The sequence below is a fragment of the Sphaerodactylus townsendi genome, linkage group LG06 (assembly GCF_021028975.2).
Source record: "Sphaerodactylus townsendi isolate TG3544 linkage group LG06, MPM_Stown_v2.3, whole genome shotgun sequence".
Taxonomy (NCBI): Eukaryota; Metazoa; Chordata; class Lepidosauria; order Squamata; family Sphaerodactylidae; genus Sphaerodactylus; species Sphaerodactylus townsendi.
This window is the reverse complement of record NC_059430.1, coordinates 102272681-102292669: the sequence shown is the minus strand read 5'-3', so window position 1 is coordinate 102292669 and position 19989 is coordinate 102272681. Positions and strand designations below refer to the sequence as shown.

Genomic DNA, 19989 nt, shown 5'->3' with positions numbered 1-19989 from the left:
ACATATGAAACTGTCTCAGGCTGAGTCCCAGGGATGGTCCCTCTGCTCTAGAATGTGAATGGAAGGGAGGGAAGAAGAGGGGAAATACTGACTCTGCTCCCTAGCCCACCCACTGCCACACACGTCTCAACATGATCCACAGAGATCTTCTTGTAATAACAACAAAGTCAAATGTGATCCCTTCTAGACTGCTAGGTTTATTGACAAAAGGCTTAAGGCAGGCTCCCCGCACCCTTACCCTACTTTGCAGGGGGGCAAAATACAGAGTTAGAAGAAGAAGGAGGAGGAGGAGGAGGAGGAGGAGGAGGAGGAGGAGGAGGAGGAGTTTGGATTTATATCCCCCCTTTCTCTCCTGTAGGAGACTCAAAGAGGCTTACAACCTCCTTGCCCTTCCCCCCTCACAACAAAACCCTGTGAGGTGGGTGGGGCTCAGAGAGCTCCAAAAAGCTGTGACTAGCCCAAGGTCATCCAGCTGGCCAGCTGGCATGTGATGGGAGTGCACAAGCTAATTTAATTCACCAGATAAGTCTTCACAGCTCAAGTGGCAGAGTGGGAATTCAAACCCGGTTCCTCCAGATTAGAATGCACCTGCTCTTGACCACTAAGCCACTGCTGCTCCCTGCTTTAGTGCATTTGTGGGAACTGTGTCCCCTCAAAAGATAGCAGTAATGCTGTTCGATAGACTCCCCTCTCCTCATAAAACCAGGGATTACAACTTCTCCAACCTGGTCCCTGCCCTGCCATAACGATGCATGAAGGCTGCAGGTTCAAGATCTTAACAAACAACGTGATCACCAACCTGGGTTGACTGTGAGATGGCCTCATCCAGCGCAAGGGCCCGTTGGCGGACTTCCTCTTTGATGCGAGAGTACGTGGCCTCAGCCAGAGAGTATTTCTCCTGCACCATTTCCCCTTCCTCTGAGTTTAATTCCTTCAGCTGTGGCCCGATTTTCAGCAGCTTGTCTATGTGGGGTTTGTGCTCAGCAATGGACTCCCTCAGTTGCTACAAAGTGGAAAATCGGAAGGAGAGCTCAACAATTTTATCTCCCACAAATAATTTGACTTCTTCATCACCGACACATATCTAGATGACCAGTTTTATCAAGTTATCCACCATAAGGAAATATTTAACTGCACGGGGAAGGGGGATACTGGAAGTTGTAGTTGCTTTGACATTGTAATCTTTTAAATTATAATTTGTGGGCTGCTTTGTGCCAAAAGGAAAAGCAGGATGTAAATGAACCCAAGCTCTCTTTCCTAACCGATCACTGCCAATTCAAACTCCATCAGCTTATACATAAAATTAGGATTTTTTTTCTGTTCCAGTGTGCATCAACTCACACTTACCAACACTGAACTTCATTTGCCACACTGCTGGCCACTACTATAATTTTGAGGGATCCTCCTGGAACTATTTAATAGCCTACTTTAGTTTTCACCATCCTCAATGATTTGGTATCATCTGCAAATCTGGCCACTACACAGCTCACCCCATTTCCAGATAATTCATTTATGAACAAACAAAATAGCACCAACCCCAAGATCAATCCTTGGGGGGATCTCACTGCTCACTTCCCCCCAGTTCTGAGAAGTGTCCACTGATTCTTATTTGTGCTTCTTGTCATTCAACCAGTTTCTAATCCATTAGAAGAGCCACACTCTACTATTGTACTTCTCAGTTTACTCAGGATGCATACAGCTGTCTTAGCGAATTAACCAGGCTGCGGAAATCCCACCCGATTTCACTGCCACCAGCCCCCACAGCTAACCCCCTCCCTAAAAGCATGGTAGTCTTTCCATAGTACAACATCAAAGGATTTGCCTGGAGGATGAGTTTCAACAACACCCCCCCACCCCACCCCATACCTGGAGTTAAGAGTGGCCCTGCTTGGATTTCACCCACAAGCTTTCTATCAAAGCCCCCCGAGGGCTTGCTTACCCTCATGTCTTCCTGCTGCTGCTTGAGATGTTCATGGTCAATGGCTGGTGGAGGCAGCTGCCCAATCAAGGCTTGCGTCTCTTCCAGCCATGGGCTGAGCTCTTCGTACGTCTCCCAGAACTGGTTCACCAAGACTTGGGCCCGCTCCAGGCGGGCGTAGCGTTCTGAATTGAGGTGGCTGACTTCATCATACTGGTTTGCGAGAGACTCTGTCTTCTCCTAAAGGAGAAAGGGGAGATCGGAATGAAGAGGCCAGTGTACGGGCCTCTCCTGGATGTTGGGTCTCAGGGCCAGCTTCATGAATTGGCTCCATTGGATGTAGAGCTTCAAACTGTGCCTGAATGTAAACATTCCATCCCATTTGTCCCATTTAATTCTTTGCTCTGAGCTTTACCTGAGCCCACATCATGACACTCTCTTATTTGGATTCATAATTCCTTGGAGGGAGGAGAACTGCAGCAAAAAACTGCCTAGGTCAGGGTGGCATGCAAGGGGAGGGGAGGGAGGAAAGGGATTGAGTGAGTGAGTGAGTGAGTGAGTGAGGGAGGGAGGGAGGGAGGGAGGGAGGGGTGGCATGCAAGGGAAGGAGGGGTGGCATGCAAAGGAAGGGGAGGGAGGGGGCCCGGCATCGGGACATGGCCCACCCACCCTAGCGGAGGGAGAAGGAAGGGAGGGTGGTATGTAAGGGAAGGGGAGGGATGGAGGGGTGGCATGCAAGGGAAGGGGAGGGATGGAGGGGTGGCATGCAAAGGAAGGGGAGGGGGTGGCATGCAAGGGAAGGGGAGGGAGGGAGGGGTGGCATGCAAAGGAAGAGGAGGGAGGGGTGAGTGAGGGAGGGAGGGAGGCATGCAAGGGAAGGGGAGGGAGGCAGGGGCAGAAAACACAGAATGCGCAGCGGACCCACTCTGACCCAGCTACACCTCTGAATTAGGATGTGATGTACAAAGATGGTCTTGTATTTCACTTTGTGCCACCTGTATTTCTTAAGCATAATTTTAAGGGATGGGTCTAGACAGGCACTGGTTCAGTTAGGTCAGTCTGGTTTCACTACAAACACCTGGACCACTCTCCTACAGTATTCTCAAGAGGTAGTTTTACCTGTAGCTGGGCTTTCTGCTCCTCCCCACAAGTGCTGAAGATTTCACTGCGCTGACTGAACAGCTCATCCACTGAATCTTTGTGCCGAATTATGTCAATAGAAAATGCCTGCCAAGGTAAACCAGGGACAAAAGAAAACAGATGAAGCAAACAGGACATGATACGCAAACAGTTCTGTATCTCTTACAGGACACCCTTTTGGCCAGAGCGTTGCCATCTTGTCTGCACCAAAGACATGTCATAACAACCACTTAGGAAAGCTCACTGGTTCAAGTCTGTCAAGATCTTGTGTGTGTGTCACATACTATCAAGTTGCTTTCAACTCAAAGTTGCCCAATTAATTGATGACCTCTATCATTGACAGCCTTGCTTAGGTTTTGCAAACTGAAAGTTCTGGCTTCCTTCGTTGAGTCAATCCATCTTGGGTTGACTCTTCTTTTTTTCCAACTGTCTTCCACTTTTTCTAGCATTATTGTCTACCTCTTACTCCCTCTTACTCTCTTGCTCTGTACTATATCAATTCTACAGCTGCTCCAGATAGCTGGAGACCATCCACCACGTTGAAGACACATCCTTATAATTGGTCTGTCCTATATGAAATGACAACCGAAATGCTGTGGATTGTGTTCATAATAATCTCAGAGATGGAGCTACCATGGGACCGGGGAAGGGGGTGTTGCACCGGGCGCATGTCTTTGGGGGTGGGGGGGGAACTAGCCCCCCACCCCCACTTACCTTATTGAAATAGTGCAGGCTGGAGAAGCGACCCCAAGGATTCATGGGAAGTATAGTTCCCACCAGGCCGTTTTCAGCCTGAAGGGAACAGGCCACTTTTCCAGGCTAAACTAAGGTAATTGTGGAAGGGCGGGGCAGGGCGGGCGCTGTGGAGGGGGGGCAGGGGCGGAAAATACAGAGTGCACAGTGGGCACACTCTGGCCCAGCTATGCCTCTGAATCATCTGCTCCACCCAGCTGCCTCCTCAGCTGCATGGGGCCCAGAAGCAAACACAGTTCCAATCCTGGCACCATTGGTAGCCCATGTGCTCACCTTAAGACATGGCAATGGAGCTGATCAGCTCAGCTGATACTCTGGCAGCATGGAGCCTAAAAGTCCGTGGCCCTCTGCCACCTTCCTGCATAAGACAAGCTGTCCTTCCATTCTGCCATCCACCTCTGCTTAACAGCCCATTTTTTATTCTTCCCTTTCCCTTGAGAATCCCCCATCTATCCTCCTAGGCTTTTTATACCTTCTGGACCTGCAGCTGTGCAGTGGTTTGGTCTTGTTCCAGGCGGATCGGACCGAGAGCCATCAGCTTCCGCTTGGTCTCTGCAACCCAAGCAAGTTCTGCATCTGCTGCTTGCTCATACTTGTAGTGAGAAGAGAAAAACATCGCAAGGTTAGCAAAAGACAAGGCGATAAACCCAGCATGCAAATATGGGCAGTCCTAATGCTACGCTTATGTTGGTTGGCATGTTGGTTCTCTTAGGTCCCTTCCGCACACGCAAAATAATGCGTTTTCAAACCACTTTCACAACTGTTTGCAAGTGGATTTTGCCATTCCGCACAGCTTCAAAGAGCACTGAAAGCAGTTTGAAAGTGCATTATTCTGCATGTGCGGAATGAGCCATAAAGTTGGCTGATGCTGGCTCTCTTAAGGGTTCCTTAAGAGAACAGTCCAGCACGATACCAAAGAGATTGTGAATAGAAAGTCAACAAGTCAACAAGATACTGGTTGTTTGCTTAGAGATTAATTTGGGGAGGAAGCCATGCTGGCCTGCAGTAGAAGAGCATGATTTGAGCCCATTAGCACCTTAAAAACCAACAAGATTTCTCAGGTAAAAGCTTCCAAGAGTCCAAGGTTGCTTCATCAGATATCTAGGAACCCTTGTTTATTTTTAAGGTACTACTGGAATCTAATCTTGCTCGATTGCTTGCCTTTCACCTTTTCAAGTTTCCAGTCATGTTCTGACAGGACATCTGCACCTTGTCCAAATCTGAGTTCAAGACAACTACCAGCCCACTAAATACTCTTTCTCTAGTACTGTAGGGAGGTAGCGGTCAGCAGATGAAAAATTATTGTGCACCTAAATCCCTACATTTTAAGACTGCCAGATCTTGCAAAGAAGAAGTGTCTCATGCGACCTGTCACCCATATCAATATTTTTGAGGTTTGGGAGATCAACGATCAAAAAAACCCATGCCCCGAATGCACAACCCTGACTCAGCTGCCCTCAGATGCTATCCTTAGCTTCCATCCATTCCTTTCTACCACTTGGTTGCAATTCCCACTTCAGTTGGCAAGGTCTAGCTGTGACAGCTAAAGAAAAACCAGTGCCAGCACCTCTGTGTACCACAGGGGAGGCGAGACTCACCTGCTGGGACCTTTGTATTGCAGCATCTATTTCTTCCACCCTTTGCTTGATGGTGTCGTTGATCAGCTTGTACCGTTCGTTGGTGTCAGAGACAAGCTTATCCAAGCCTTCGCGGGCACGCCAGGGCACCAGTTCCAGCAGGGCCCGGCTCACTTCGTTCACGGTATCCAGAATAAGCCTATGCTCCATCACTTCCTTCTTTAGCTCCTGAGAAAGGGGAAAAAAACCCAACCATGCATGACCATGAGCTTGACTCATTCGCAGTTTGTCTAAGAGGGAGGTTTTAGCTTTGGAAGGACCTCTGCGGGTGGTCAAAGGCAGGGCCTGCTGCTTGCTGTTAAAGGATCCGGGCTACATTTCCTGTTTGCAGGAGAGGAATTAAAAAACTCTGCTGCCAAAGAACACAGCACTTCCCACTTATCACGGAACAGGAAGGAGCTATACAAGCCATCTACTCAATATACGATCACACTAGAGTAGGGGTAGCCAAACTTGCTTAACCTAAGAGCCGCACAGAATAAATTTCAGATGTTTGAAAGCCACAAGACATAAACAAATATTGCACACACGTTTCTATTGTTACACGCCCATTTTGTGACAAACCTTTTACGTAAATATTTAAAAATACACCTATGTAATAATAACTATTCATGCATATCATTTTTATTAGTTTTTACTAACATTAACGAGTGCCAAAAATAAAAACAAAAGGGGTAAAAACAGATACTGCTAATCACAGTTATTGGCTATTGCTGATAATAGCAATATTGCGAGTCTCCATCTTTGCAGCAAGTTGTTTAAAATCTGGCTGATACTTTGGCAAGGCTATGTGATTGATAGGGGCCATGTCTGTCCCTGACCCCTGTGCCCAAGCTCTTGCCAGCCCTTCTGGCTTCCCTGCCCCATAGCAAAGAGTCACCGCGCAGCCAAAGACAAGGACATGAACAGTGGGAGACAGGTTGGGAGAAGGGGAGACCCACTCCCCTGACCAGACTCCCTGGCTAGGAGAAGAAGATGAAGAGTTAGGACCCCACCTTTCTCTCCTGTAAGGAGCCCCTAGGTCAGTGATGGCGAACCTTTTTCAGACCGAGTGCCCAAATTGCAACCCAAACCCCACTTATTTATCGCAAAGTGCCAACCTGGCAATTTAACCTGAATGCTGAGGTTTTAGTTTAGAAAAAACTGGTTGGCTCCCTCTTCCTCCACCCCACCCGCTTGAGCAGGGGCCAGCCTGCTCTAGCCTCCAGCAAGTCCCACGCGCACCGCTCTGTGCCTCTCTAGCATCTCTGCCTCCTCTGCCCCCCCCCCCCGGCAGCAGCCACCCGGAGCACAGGCACCAGGCCCGCCAGTTGAGTCCTCCCTGCTCACTGTGGTGCGCGCACGTTGTGCTCAGTGGCTCAGGTCAGTCTAGATGTGTGTGTGTGTGTGGAGGGGTGATTTTCCACCCCCCAAATGATGAACTCTGTGTGCATGTGCCCACAGGACTCCGAGTGCCACCTCTGGCACCAGTGCCATAGGTTCGCCATCACTGTCCTAGGTGGCTTACAAGCTCCTTTCCCTTCCTCTCCCCAACACAGACACCTTGTGAGATAGGTGGGGCTGAGAGAGTTCCAAAGAACTGTGACTACCAGGGGTCTGTAACCTGCATCTCTCCAGATGTTCATGGACTACAAATCCCATCAGCCCCTGCCAGAATGGCCAATTGGCACGCTGGCAGGGGCTGGAAATTGTAGTCCATGAACATCTGGAGAGCCGCAGGTTGCAGACCCACTAGCCCAAGGTCACCCAACTGGAATGTAGGAGTGCGGACCACTCTCTGCCACTCAAGTGGAGGAGTGGATCAATCAAACCCGGTTCTCCAGATTAGAATCCACCTGCTCTTAACCACTACACCACGCTGGCATATCATGTGGCAAAGAGATGCATGCAGCTCACAAGTCATGCTTTGGCCACCTCTGCCCAAGAGTACTCCTAATAAGTGTTTGTCCAGTTGCTGCTTGAAGACTGCCAGAGAGGGGGAACTCACCACCTACTGAGCAGCAGAATAGCAGGTGTCAAGTTTGATGCAGCAGAAGGGTAGGAATCATGGTTCCCACAGAGACAAAGGGGAGAAGAGCATTCCCTGACAGCAGCACATGGACGAATCCTCTCACCAGCCACACTCCCAACCTCCCATAAATGAATTCAAGAGGATGGCCATAAAATGCAAGGTGATCTCTTTTACTGCAGCACAACTTTTTGCCACAGAAGGTGTTCTCAACTAGGCTTGAGCACTGATAGAATCTATTGGTAAATTTCGGGATTCAGGTTCTTTTAACTCGGTAAAGCCGAATACAGCTGACATCTATCAGTTCTATTAGGCTCTTACCGAAAATAGTCTGGTTACAAAACCCCAAACCCAAAAGGTGGGAGACAGATCCTGAATGCAGGGTTGTTGCATATCAGTCCGGCACGAAGTATCAGGCCCACTCTTCCCCCGCCTCTGCTGGCCTGCTCTCCCTGGTCTGTGCTGCGTAAAAGCAATAAAGCAGAATCATGGTTGACTTTATCGGCTCCCAGGCTATTCGGCTCTGCTGAATAAGACCAGGTTTTTTAATCAATAAATTAAAAACCTGAAAAAAATCCAATAAGAGTTTTTTCAGGGTTTTTTTTTGGTGTTTCAGATTTACCAAGTCACCAAGCCTAGTCCCTACCTTTTGCCTTTGCTGGAACTGCGGGATCTGTTCCCCAGTGGGGGAGTACCCTCCGCCAGAGGCCAGCTCTTCCTCCACTTGACTCATCCAGCCAGTCAGCTCCTCGTGCGTGGCCTGGAACTTCGTGGCCAGCTGCCGGGCCTGCTCCAGCGTGCGGAGAGCCTTTGAGCTGGCGGCGGTGATGTCCGAGTAACGGGTCTTGATGCCATCCAGTTTCTCCTGGATGAGAAGCACTTCCTCCCCTGGGGAAATACATAAGGGTTTTAGACTGAACAAGCCCTATCATTTGGGTTATGGCTGTTTCTATTTAAAGCAGTGGATGCTTTGCATTGTAGATCTTTCTTTTGAAAAATCTGCGACTCCCATCACCCCCTTCCACCGCCTGCTTACTGGAATGTACTTAAAGAAAGAGGAGAGAATTTTAGGGGCAAATTCTGGCCCAATTTTTGCAGACTTTGCCCCCCAGGGTCTTTGACTCTTGATCATTTTTGTTGGAGGATGTAGGCAAAGTCAAGTACACTTCCTGGTCTCACCTGTGGTTTGTTTCAGAAGGGCTTGTCCGTTCTTAATGGCCTGGTCTACGTTCTTCTTGCGGTTCAGGATCTCATCGTTCAAGGTCTAAATGGGAAGAACAAACAACTGCTGAGTCAGCAGCTCACCTGGGGATGTCCGCCTGACTCTTAAGAGAACCAAAATGGGTTACCATTGAGGCCTGAGCTACTGAGCCACCCCAAGGATGGACAAACCACAGGTCAAGAGTCAGCCTCGGGGGATGTTTTCACTAAGCTAACCCTCAGTGTTGGGAGACTGGCCTCCCAGACTTGAAGTCTGGATAGCAGGCCAATGTTCCCAGAGTAAAAGGTAGCTTAGCTCATATGCTGAGTGCCACAGAGTGGAAGTGTGGGAATATGGCCACTTTTGAAACAGGAAGAGGTAGTGTCCGACAAGGAAGAGATTTTGAGTGGCCCTCAGGCTGAAAAATCCACTCCTGCACTATACAAACTGGGTGAGGGTGACAGTCAAAAGAGTTGCTTGGCTCTCTTCCATGCAGGTCTGTCTGCGCTCTTGCTAGACAGCAGAGAAGGAGAAAGTGCTGGATGCTCCAATGATTGCCAAAAGTTGTGTTCCACTTCGGTCAAGGATAAAGAGCTGCCTTCAACTGAAAAAACCTCCAGATTGAGACACAGTGGGGACAGTCTTTCCAAAGCCTTCCCCTACTCAGGGCTTGGTCATCACAGAAGAATCCTACTTGGGGAACGGCTATAAGCATCGGGATTTACAAGCCTGGAGAGGAATCTGAACAGCTCCAGAGGCAGTTCCTCCCTTGCCAGTGAGTCAGCCAAGTCAGATGAAGCCACTGGCATGGACAATGATAAACCTCCCTGTTCTCTCTGCTCCACCCTTCTAAGAAGCCAAAAACATGCCAAGTACAAGCTGCCACAAGACCTGTTCCTAGCAAATGAACCAGCCTCCGTGATCAAGTCAAGCCCTTCCACACAAAGGAGGCAGTGGCAACAGGGGGGGTGTCATGCTGCCATTCTCATTTACTGTTCCCTGCCCTGACTTGCTTCTGTTTTATTGGGTTGTTGATCCTGGTTTCTTGGGTTTGCTGTGACCCACTCTGGGCAGGTCCAGCAGCAGGTTTATTTTCTAAAGAAATAAATATTTTCTGCAGTTCCGGCAAGTGTGCGGAGGCAACACTTGCTCACCAGGACACACATACTATGAGACTCTCTTCCTAGTACTTTCCAGGCACGAATAACTCGGCAGAGGGTGCCTTTCTCAAGACTATTTGGCAGGCCTCCTAGAGTTAGACATATAAAGTAGTAACAATGGTGTTTAATTTCAGTTGAAATCTCGGTAAGAAGGTTTGAATTTTCAGGTCAAAGAAGGCACATTCTTTTGATTTTTCTTATTCCACAGATTAGTAATATTTTATATCCAGTTAGCTACATTGGTTAAAATAATGTGCAATAAATGTAAGAAGGGGAAGTACTGTAAATTAGTTAATGGGATAGGGGAGGGCAGATTAGAGTAAGGGGAGAGGGAAGGGAGGGTTTAAATCATATGTTTTCTTTTTGTAGGGTATGTGGAGGGAATTGAAGACAGGAAGGTTCTGGTTTATTTGGAACTGAATTGATATGTAAAACATTTCATTTTTCCCCTCTTTTAGTATATATAAGTAGTAATCTGTTTCTAACTTGTTTTAAATGCAGTTATTTCCAGTTAGTGTGTATTCTTCTCTTTTTACTCTTTGTATGTTATAACTGAAAACCAATAAATAAAATTATTTAAAAAAGACTATTTAGCAGGTGACAAATGAAGGGGGAAGCTGCAATTAAGCTACCAGTGGTGGCGAACCTATGGCACTCCAGATGTTCATGGACTACAATTCCCATCAGCCCCTGCCAGCATGGCCAATTGGAGCACCATAGGTTGGCCACCCCTAAATCAAGCTCACAAGGCTGTTGTGTGGATTACCAAGATAACATGAACGGATCTGTCGCTATCCTGGCTGGCTGGCATCAGTTAACATCAACATAAAGGAACAGAAACAAGAACCCTAAACACAGCATCGTGGGAGATGGGGGGAAAAGAAGCGGTGAATACCAGCTGCTCGGCATGCTGCTTCTGCAGGACATCCCGCTGGTAATCCTTGACGGACACCGAGATGAGCTTGTCCTCAACCTCCGCTAGCCAGTTGAGCACCTCCACCTCGTCTTCCCCAAAGAGCCGGGCGTTAGCCAAGGCTTGATCCAGAAGGGCAGCCTTCCGGCCGCACCGGTCACAAATCTCGTCATAGCGAGACTCCAGCAGGTCCAGTTTGTCTGCCAGCAAGGCCCGCTCGGCTCTGCAGCTTAGAGAGGCCAGAGACTGCCCAGTCTCGACGGCCTGAGCCACAGCCACAGCTTGGCCCTCTATCTCTTCCTCTAGCGCCTGGAAATGGGGGAGGGTAAAAGGAAGAAAAGGGAAAAAAAAGACAACACAAAATGGACAGGAATATGCGATTTGAAAATGGAACCAACACAAAGGAAAAAAACAACACAAAAGTAAATGAGAACTCTAAACCAAAACTGAATGATGGAGACAGCTGATAAAAATATAAGTTGCAATACGTCAAATAATACACCAAATAAATGGTCTAAATGACAGAGGGGGTGAAGAAATGACTTTTTGTATCGTTCTGTTCTGGAGGTCAAACTCATTAACAGAAGTGAGGCGGCTTTTTCGTAGCATAAATTCTAAGTTGTGGAGATAAAGGGGACTTTGAGACATCCACTTGCGCCGAGTAGAGAACATGCCCAAAGAGAGCCGCTATGGTTTCCTGCAAAACTTCCCATACACTTAAACCCCAGTTATTGGTCAAGCTGCTTCTGACATCACAGAATGCTCAAAAGCTCTGAGCTCAGAGATCTAACTATTCTGGATAGTGATATTTTTACTAGTTACTCAAGTTGAGTTCTGAGGCTCAATCACTCAAACTTTTGGTCTTTGTAGGCTGAATTCCAACTAACTCATCTTGACTCCCATCGCACACATGATTGCATTCAGGGGTTCATGTCTCCTGGCATTAAATATACTTGCCCGAGAGCCCTCCCCCCCTGCCTTTGGCAAAGTCTCGGCTACCATTCCCCAACCTTATGCCGGCTGATCTGCTGCTGGATTTTGGCAGTCTGCGTCCCAATGGGCTCCGAGTTGGCTAATTTCTTTTCTGTCACAGACAGCCAGTCAGAGATGGGTTCCGACGACTCGTGGAACTGCTTGGCCAAAACCAAGATCTCCTCCAACTGATTTTGCCTGTGGTAAAAAGGCAAACAAATCCATTCAGAAATCCAAACAGGCACATTTCGCATTTCCAAAAAAGTCAAGCAATGAAATGCCCCCTGATTGTTTCTACTCCCACACTTTGTGAAGGTTTTTGGAGATCTAGAGGCTCACTGAATCCAGCCTCGTAGCCTTAAAACTGTGTCGACAAAACTCAAAGGCACATAATGGAGCAGTCTCCAAATTATAATTACTCCATCTGCTCAAGACACAGAATGGTGGTCCCAGATCTCAGAAAGATTTTTTCTTAGAGGAGCTTCTTTAGATTCAAATAAGCTTGAAGAGCCATGAACAGCACCTGCAAGAAATTGCCCTACAGCTTAAATGCTTAAAGATATAATGGAAGTATTCTTCTGGAACAGATGGTCTAGTTCCAATGGACAGCAGTTCTCGATGGTCTTAAGGAGAGGTATACTGAACTCTGCAGAGATGCCAGCATGGTGCAGTGGTTAAGAGCAGATAGATTCTAATCTGGAGAACCGGGTTTGATTCCCCTCTCCTCCACCAGAGTGGCAGAGGCTTATCTGTTGAACCAGATGTGTTTCCGCACTTCCACATTCCTGCTGGATGACCTTAGGCCAGTCACAGTTCTTTGGAGCTCTCTCAGCCCCACCTACCTCACAAGGTGTCTGTTTTGGGAGGGGAAGGGAAAGGAACTTGTAAGCCACCTTGAGTCTCCTTTCAGGAGAGAAAGATGGGGTATAAATCCAAACTCCTCCTCCTCCTTTTCACTAGAGATGCTGGGGGATGAACATGACAAACTGGAATTATAGACCACAGTAGGGACCAAGTTGCAGAGGCGTAGCTGGGCCAAACTGCACCCGGTGCGCATACTATACCCCCCCCCCCGGGCGTCTCCCCTTCTCCCCTTCCCACACTTCCCTTAGTTCCTTTCCTTTTTCAGAACTTGTTCAGGCTGCAAAAGGCCTGTTTGCAGCCTGATGGGAACTATACTTCCCAGGAGACCTTGTGAGCCCCAAGGTCTCCTGGGAAGGGGGGATGCTGCAAGGGGGCGCCGTGGGGTGGGCGCTGGAAAGGGGGAGGGGCCTGGGGGTGATTTTCTGTGCCCCCCAGGCATGCATCCAGTGCACGGCACACACCCCTCCCCCTTGTAGCTTCGCCACTGCCAAATTGTATCCAGTTTCCGCAGCAGTCCACTGTGAGCACAGTGCCACTGGCACTGAACATGCAATTCCTCTGCCAGCCAGCCTTATGAGAGCAAGACGCACTTGCCGTGTGTCGTGCAAAACTCAGTTGTTCTGAAAATTCTTATTAAACACTTGTGCTTAGACAAGAGAGACCAAGATTCCATCTGACAAGCTGCAGGTAGTGGATAGCACCCAGTCTATTGGAGTGGGAGGGACAATGTTAATCTACATATTGTTGAAGACTTTCATGGCTGGAATCACTGGAGTGTTGTGAGATTTCTGAGCTGTATGGCCGTGTTCCAGTAGCATTTTCTCCTGACATTTCGCCTGCATCTGTGGTTGGCATCTTCAGAGGAGAAAATGCTACTGGAACACAGCCACACAGCCCAGAAACTCCAGAACACTCCAACATTGATCTAACTTCCATATTCTCCCAGTCATCATTCCTAGAAGCAACAGCAAGAGAAGACAGCTGTTCTACTATTTTTCTGAGTTTAGGTGGCCTCATAAACATCTTTTCTATCTGTTACTACCATTAGCAGTGAAAAGAACCATAATTGGTTCTCTCTCTCATTGTTATTGGATGCTTGGGAAATATGTGTCAATTGGGGCAGTGGAGATACGAAGACAGCAGAGCTGGTGGGATCTCAGCAGTCTTGAGCGAGGGGAGACATAGCAGTAGGAAATGAAAAAAACAGAAATGGAGAATGAGCTAAAGTGCTTAAGAGCTGGTCTCATTTTTTGATCTTGTTGCTAGACAAAGAAAATCTGGATTCCATGTCAGCACTCCATCTGTTCCAGTGATGATTTCACTAAACCATACTTCCTGCCAGTTCCCTTTCCCCTTTTCACGTGGCCTGCAACCTTTTCTGGGTAATTTCAACCATGTGCCTTTTTAACCTCCCCAAGAAACATTCTCCTACGGCGTCAGACTCTTGGTCTGCCGCAGACATTACTGTGTGCTCTGATCAGCAACAGTTCGTCAAGGTCTTAAGTTGAGGTCTTTCATGTCACCTGCTATCGGATCTTTTAAAATGGAGATACCAGGAATTGAACCTGGGACCTTCTGCATACCAAGCGGGGGCTTTTCTCCTGAGCCACTGCCTCTTCCAACAAGAATCTTCCTGCTGAAAGCCAGGTTGGTAACTGCATAAACAGTGTTAATTCAGAACCTGGATTCTGCAAGAAAGGGCCCATCTGTTTGATGAAGGTGGAAAGGTTGAGCTTTCATAACTGTCCCCACTCCACTCAAGTTTCACAGTACAACAGCAGGCTAGTGGGGTGGGGGGGGGACCTCTCTCTCTCTCTCATGATTCCATCTCTCTACCAGACAGACTGTGCAAAAGTGCTTCAAGGGTCTGTATCTGGCATTAGGATCTTGCATCATGAAGGAGCAGATTTCAGAGCAAAGAATACTGAGGATGCTGTGGGGAGAGGTTGTATTTCAATGGGAAATTAAGACCTCAACTCCCCCACCCCCTCCCCCAATCTTGCATCCTGCTCATTTTATGCTTACCTGGCTGAGGCCTTGCTGAGGAGGCCTGCCCAGCGGCTTCCAAGACTCTCCAGTTGCCCAATTATCTTCTCCCTGTCCACTGGCTCAGCTGACTGTGCTATTCTTCCACCTTCTGCTTCAATCATCTCGACAGTAGCTTTCCGATCATCCAGGAGGCGCTGGAGCAGCTTTGGGGTGAAGCATTGGGAAGTGGTCAAAGGAATGAGCATTAACCACTTTGCAAGCTACTTTGGGTCTCCATGGGGGAGAAAAGTGAGGAACGATTGAAGCAAAATAAAGACCTAAATAAATCAGCAATTCTCATTCTGCCTACCCCAGTGCCTGAAAAATGAATTCTCCCCTCTACTATTCTTTCCATCTTGCACCTCTTCTGAAATCCTTTTCTTGGTTTCCCTTCAATTATCTGCCAAGCAAAACATTCACTCTTCACTACTGGGACCTACCTATTCCATGACTCTAAGATCAGAGCTTCCAAAAGGAAGTTGCTTTAAACGATTTCTGCTCTGCAATGTTTTTTGAGTGTGGCCAGGTCAGCAAATTCAGCACACATGGCTAAGAGGCATCATGGAAGGTCCTGAACTTCCAAGTGACCAGCTGTGTCTCCTGGAGGCGAACTTATGGGCTCACCCTCCTCACGGCAGTCTCACTCACCTTCTGCTCCTGGATCTGAGCCTTCACCACTTTGTACTCTGCCGATGGAGGCTTCTGATTGGAGATGAGTTCCTCGGTGTCAGCCAACCAGCTGAGCAGAGGCTCCAAGGCATCTTGGAATTTCCCACAATGCAATAGGGCTTCCTGCAGCTGGGCAATTCTCTGAGCCACCTACATTTGGCCAACACACACACAGAGTGGGATCGATTAACCAACTGTTTGAAAAGACCAGTTCACAGCAAAAACTCTTACTCGGGGTTGAGCTATGTGAGACGCTGGAAAGTCCGTAGTTGAACTCCCGCAGTTTTTCCCCTCTTTTCAAAAAGCAGGCATGCACCTGACTGATTGCCTTTTTAATCACACATATACACACATGCACAGCAGCTCACTCAGGGCACTCCCAGCCTCAGATATTCTCACTCTGCCTCATAAGCAGGACCTGAGGAAGATGTTTACTGCCATTTTGCAGGTAGAAGGCAAAGCCAGCTCACTCAGCTTCAGCTAAGTGGAGACCTGAACCCAGAGCCTCCTTGTCTGTGTGGCGTCTTGCTGCTATGTGCTACTCTTCTCTCTCTCTCTCCTCTGTTCCCTTTGCTATCCTGCCCATCAAAGTTGATGCTGATAAAATCCCTGGGGCAGGTCCTCTCTTGCTTGCTTAGGTAGCCCTTTGGAGCCTCACGTCCATCTCTGATGCTATGTAATACATGCAACACGAAGACATTTTTCCTCTCATTCACAGCGTCCCGTCACATTCTGTGACTGAAAAAAAAAACTCCTGGATGAGGCCATGCAAAGAGGTGAAAGCTTTTGTCTGAATAACTGGGAATAGAGTTAGTCCCTAAGCCAAGAATTTGATTTTGCTACTCTAGGGAAATGTGGAGCATTGCCCTTGAGAAACAGGGGGCCTGGGGGGCAAACTTAGGCAGCCCACCCCAACCAATTGTACCCCAAATGTATCCTGGTAACATATATCCCCACCATGCTTGTCATATTGACAGGCCCTGGCCAGTAACTGGGAAGAGCCGCCTAGCTGACTGCCCCTCACCTTCTTGTTGAGGGTGTTCCAGCGGGCATTGATGTCTTCCATGTCATGTTCCAGTCCCTGAACGTCACAATTCTTCCCTGCGCTCTGGATGAGTCCCTGCCCAAGCCCGTTGACTTGCTGCAATTTCAGCTGAAGTGGGTCGACTTGCTCCTTCTGGAACGCCTGAGCAAAAGCAAGAAGAAAATCAACAGGGATGTGCATTTCCTGCAGAAAGCATTCTTTGTGAAACAAAACATGTCACATTTTCATCCTGCCTCTCTGAGGGAGCGCTGTTGCTTGCATCAGTATAGCATTACAAAGGGATATAAAGTGAAGGCTGAAAGAGAGGGCTTGGCCCCAGAGCAGCTTAAACCCACCAAATTGCCTATTATCCTACATCTGCAAGGAGCAGCTTAGTCCCTTTGGGAACTCCCTGAATACTGCCAGTTTGCAAGCTTCCACCTCCAGCCACAGACATGCAGGGTTTCCTGCAAACTCTCGTGGTCGCCCTTCCATTTAGGGTTGCCAACATCCAGGTAGTAGCCTGAGATTGCCCACTTCAGACAACAGAGATATGTTTACCTGGAGAAAATGGCCACTTTGGAAGGTGGCCTCTATGGCATTATACCCCATTGAAACCCCTCCCCAAACCCTGCCCTCCTCATACTCTACCCCAAAATCTCCAGGTATTTCTCAAACTGGACCTTGCAACCCTACTTCCACTACAACTGATCCAGGAAAGATGCCTGGCAGCAAAAGGAACTGCAGAAGAGAAGGAAGCCTATAGTTTACCAATAGAAGACAAGAGTAGAAGAAGAGTTTGGATTTATACCCCACCTTTCTCTCCTGTAAGGAGCCTCAAGGTGACTTACAAGCTCCTTTCCCTTCCTCTCCCCACAACAGACACCTTGTGAGGCAGGTGGGGCTGAGAGAGTTCTGAGAGAACTATGACTAGCCCAAGGTCACCCAGCAGGGATGTAAAAGTGCAGAAACACATCTGGTTCACCAGATAAGCTTCTGCCATTCAGATGGAGGAGAGGGGAATCAAACCTGGTTCTCCAGATTAGAATCCACCTGCTCTTAACCACTACACCTCGCTGGCTCTCTTAGGCATTCTGTATCTTCAGCTGAGGAGTAATGATACCGACAGAGCGGAATCTGGAGTGTATTTCACTTCCTGGGCCAGAGAAGGATATACTATTTCTTAAGGGCTGTGGTACCACAGGGCGACACTGCAAATCCAGACCATCCAACCTGCTGGGCAAGACCGATTCCACGTCTATAGCATTTAGATGTGGGAAGAGTCTCAAGGGACTCACTGAGGCCCAATAATCTGCACTGAGGACTTGAAGGGTAACACAGCCAACGGGGCTTGAAGGGTAACACAGCCAACAGGTCTCTCCTGCCGCAGAAAAATTGGATTCACGAGTATGAGGCATCCACAATCAAGTCATACAGTATTGGAAAGCAAAGTCTTTATATGTCTGAGAGCACCATCAGAAGCATACTGAAACCCTTGAAACTGGGAAGCAAAGCAGAGCATGTGATTGCTGTGGATTGTGTGGATCTAGGCTACGTGGCTGCAGTTTGGCAGGTTTTGCTCCTAACGTTTCACCCAAATCTATGGCTGGCAGCTTCAGAGGTATGTCACAGCAAGATGTGTTTCTCTCCATGGCACAAACACATAGAGATTCCGGCCACGAAAGCCTTCAACAATACAGGCAGTGCATCTTTTTTTTAAAAAAGACAAACTACTACCAAAGAGGGGAAGATGAATCCATTTCCTGCTTATCTGAGAATTTCCCATGTATTTGGCTCATTCCCAGACTGAAAGCCTTCTGGGAAGAAAAAAAAGAGCATCTGAAAACAAAAGGGTCTGGAAACAAAGGGAGGGAGCCTAGCACCGGGAAAAAAATACAGAGAGCCAGATACAATCCTGTTCTCGCAAAGGACGATTCAAATCTGAGATTCTCCAATCGCCTGTCAATACCTGCTGACAAGCAAGATGCAGCCTCAGAGACAGTTTTCCCACACAGGGAAGGGGGAAAAACTAGACTACCACCACCATTATGATGTCTGAACACTCTGCGAATGACTCTGTGGAATGACAAACAGCCAAAGCTGCAAGACACATGATACCAACGAGCTGCAAAATCAGAGCAAGGGAGAGTCTAATGGCGAGAATTAGAAGAGCTGCACATGCCGCCAATTCCGACACAGGAGACACTTCCAAGTGGAAGTCTGCACTGTACAGATGGCGTCACAACAAATCTGCATGCTAGTTACCAGCCAAGTATGCCAATCTTTGGCCACCATTGATGTAACACTATCCCTGAAAGTCACCTGATAAAAATGGCTCATGGTACAGCAAGGACCAGATCAGACATGCTTGGTCATGATTCAGTTCTCACACTTGATTGTTCAGTTGCGTGTGTGAACTGAGTCCATTGAAAAGCTCTGTGCTGGTAGCTGATGGGAGAGCTCTCTCTCTCTCTCTGTATATGCAATAAAGTGCTCTATACATACATACATACATATATATCACTTTATTGCACTTCATATGCATATACGGTATATATATGCAATAAAGTGCTAGATAGATAGATAGATAGATAGATAGATAGATAGATAGATAGATAGATAGATAGATAGATAGATAGATAGATAGATAGATAGATAGATAGATAGATAGATAGATAGATAGATAGATAGCACTTTATTGCACTTCATATGCATACACACACACACACACATATGTATATGCATATGAAGTGCTAAATATATATATGCATATGAAGTGAAATAAACCATTCAAACATGCAACTTCATACATGTCACTTCAGGGTCTCCGTCGATCTGCTCACACAATCTAGCCAGGTCTTCACGTTTACGTGCCAAAGCACCTGTGCACTGGAGGTGTCCTAAGACTGACTAGATGAACTCCCTGCCTTAATGTCACGGCGGTCCTTTCCAAGTCCTGTCTTGGGGCTTCCTCCCCTCCCTGGGCATCAAAACCAACTTGGCAAGCAAAGCCTCATCCATTCTAGCCTTGACCTCTCTACTCCCTTTGTTGTCCCGAGGCCCATTCTTGATGCTTGTTGCCAATCTTTACCTAGTGTAGCAGGAGAACAGAATATGTGTCGGTTGGGGGCTTTAGATTAAAATTGCTGCCACAGACAATTTCAGCCTCAGTTGCCCCCACCCACCCAGTTGATAGGAACAATAATCGCCTACTTCCTAGGACTGGCCAAACCCATATAGGCAACATGGCATGAATGAAAAGCAGCAGCTGTATGTAGCGACTGAGAACGTGGTCCTGGTGGCTCAGGGCTGCCAAATACCAGAGGCTCAAGCCAAATTCACATTCCCTTCCCATGGCAAGAAGGATCAGCCTTCAGAAAGGGAAGGCCAATGGTTTGATTTAACCAGAATCTTGCTTACTGTAAGAGTTTTGGCCCAATCGCTCTCAAAGTCATCTTCAAGGTCCTTTATGCAGGACCGAGTAAATAAGAAGAGACGCAGGGGCTACGAACTGAACGCAGCTCAAGGTGTAAGGCTGCCCCTGACCCACAGCATCATGACACCCCTTTAAGTCTCAAAGGCCTGGCTGCACTTGAGAGGCGGATGCTCGCGTCTCCTTTCATTTCCATAGGCCACTCCACTCCTGCAGTTACCCTTAAATTTATTGGCCCAGCAGGTCATTTTCTTTCCAGCTGGCCCCAG

The 19989-nt window shown here is 47.8% G+C and overlaps 1 protein-coding gene across 1 annotated transcript in view; it reads right to left on the bottom strand.

Moving 5' to 3' along the window:
- Positions 1-19989, bottom strand: part of MACF1 (microtubule actin crosslinking factor 1) — a 364404-nt gene that overhangs the window by 46852 nt on the left and 297563 nt on the right. Inside the window, 12 exon segments of the mRNA XM_048501619.1 lie at positions 800-1003; positions 1940-2158; positions 3038-3145; positions 4284-4403; positions 5410-5616; positions 8103-8344; positions 8636-8720; positions 10713-11039; positions 11741-11900; positions 14592-14758; positions 15243-15413; positions 16288-16449. Coding sequence (XP_048357576.1) covers positions 800-1003; positions 1940-2158; positions 3038-3145; positions 4284-4403; positions 5410-5616; positions 8103-8344; positions 8636-8720; positions 10713-11039; positions 11741-11900; positions 14592-14758; positions 15243-15413; positions 16288-16449 — 2172 coding nt within the window.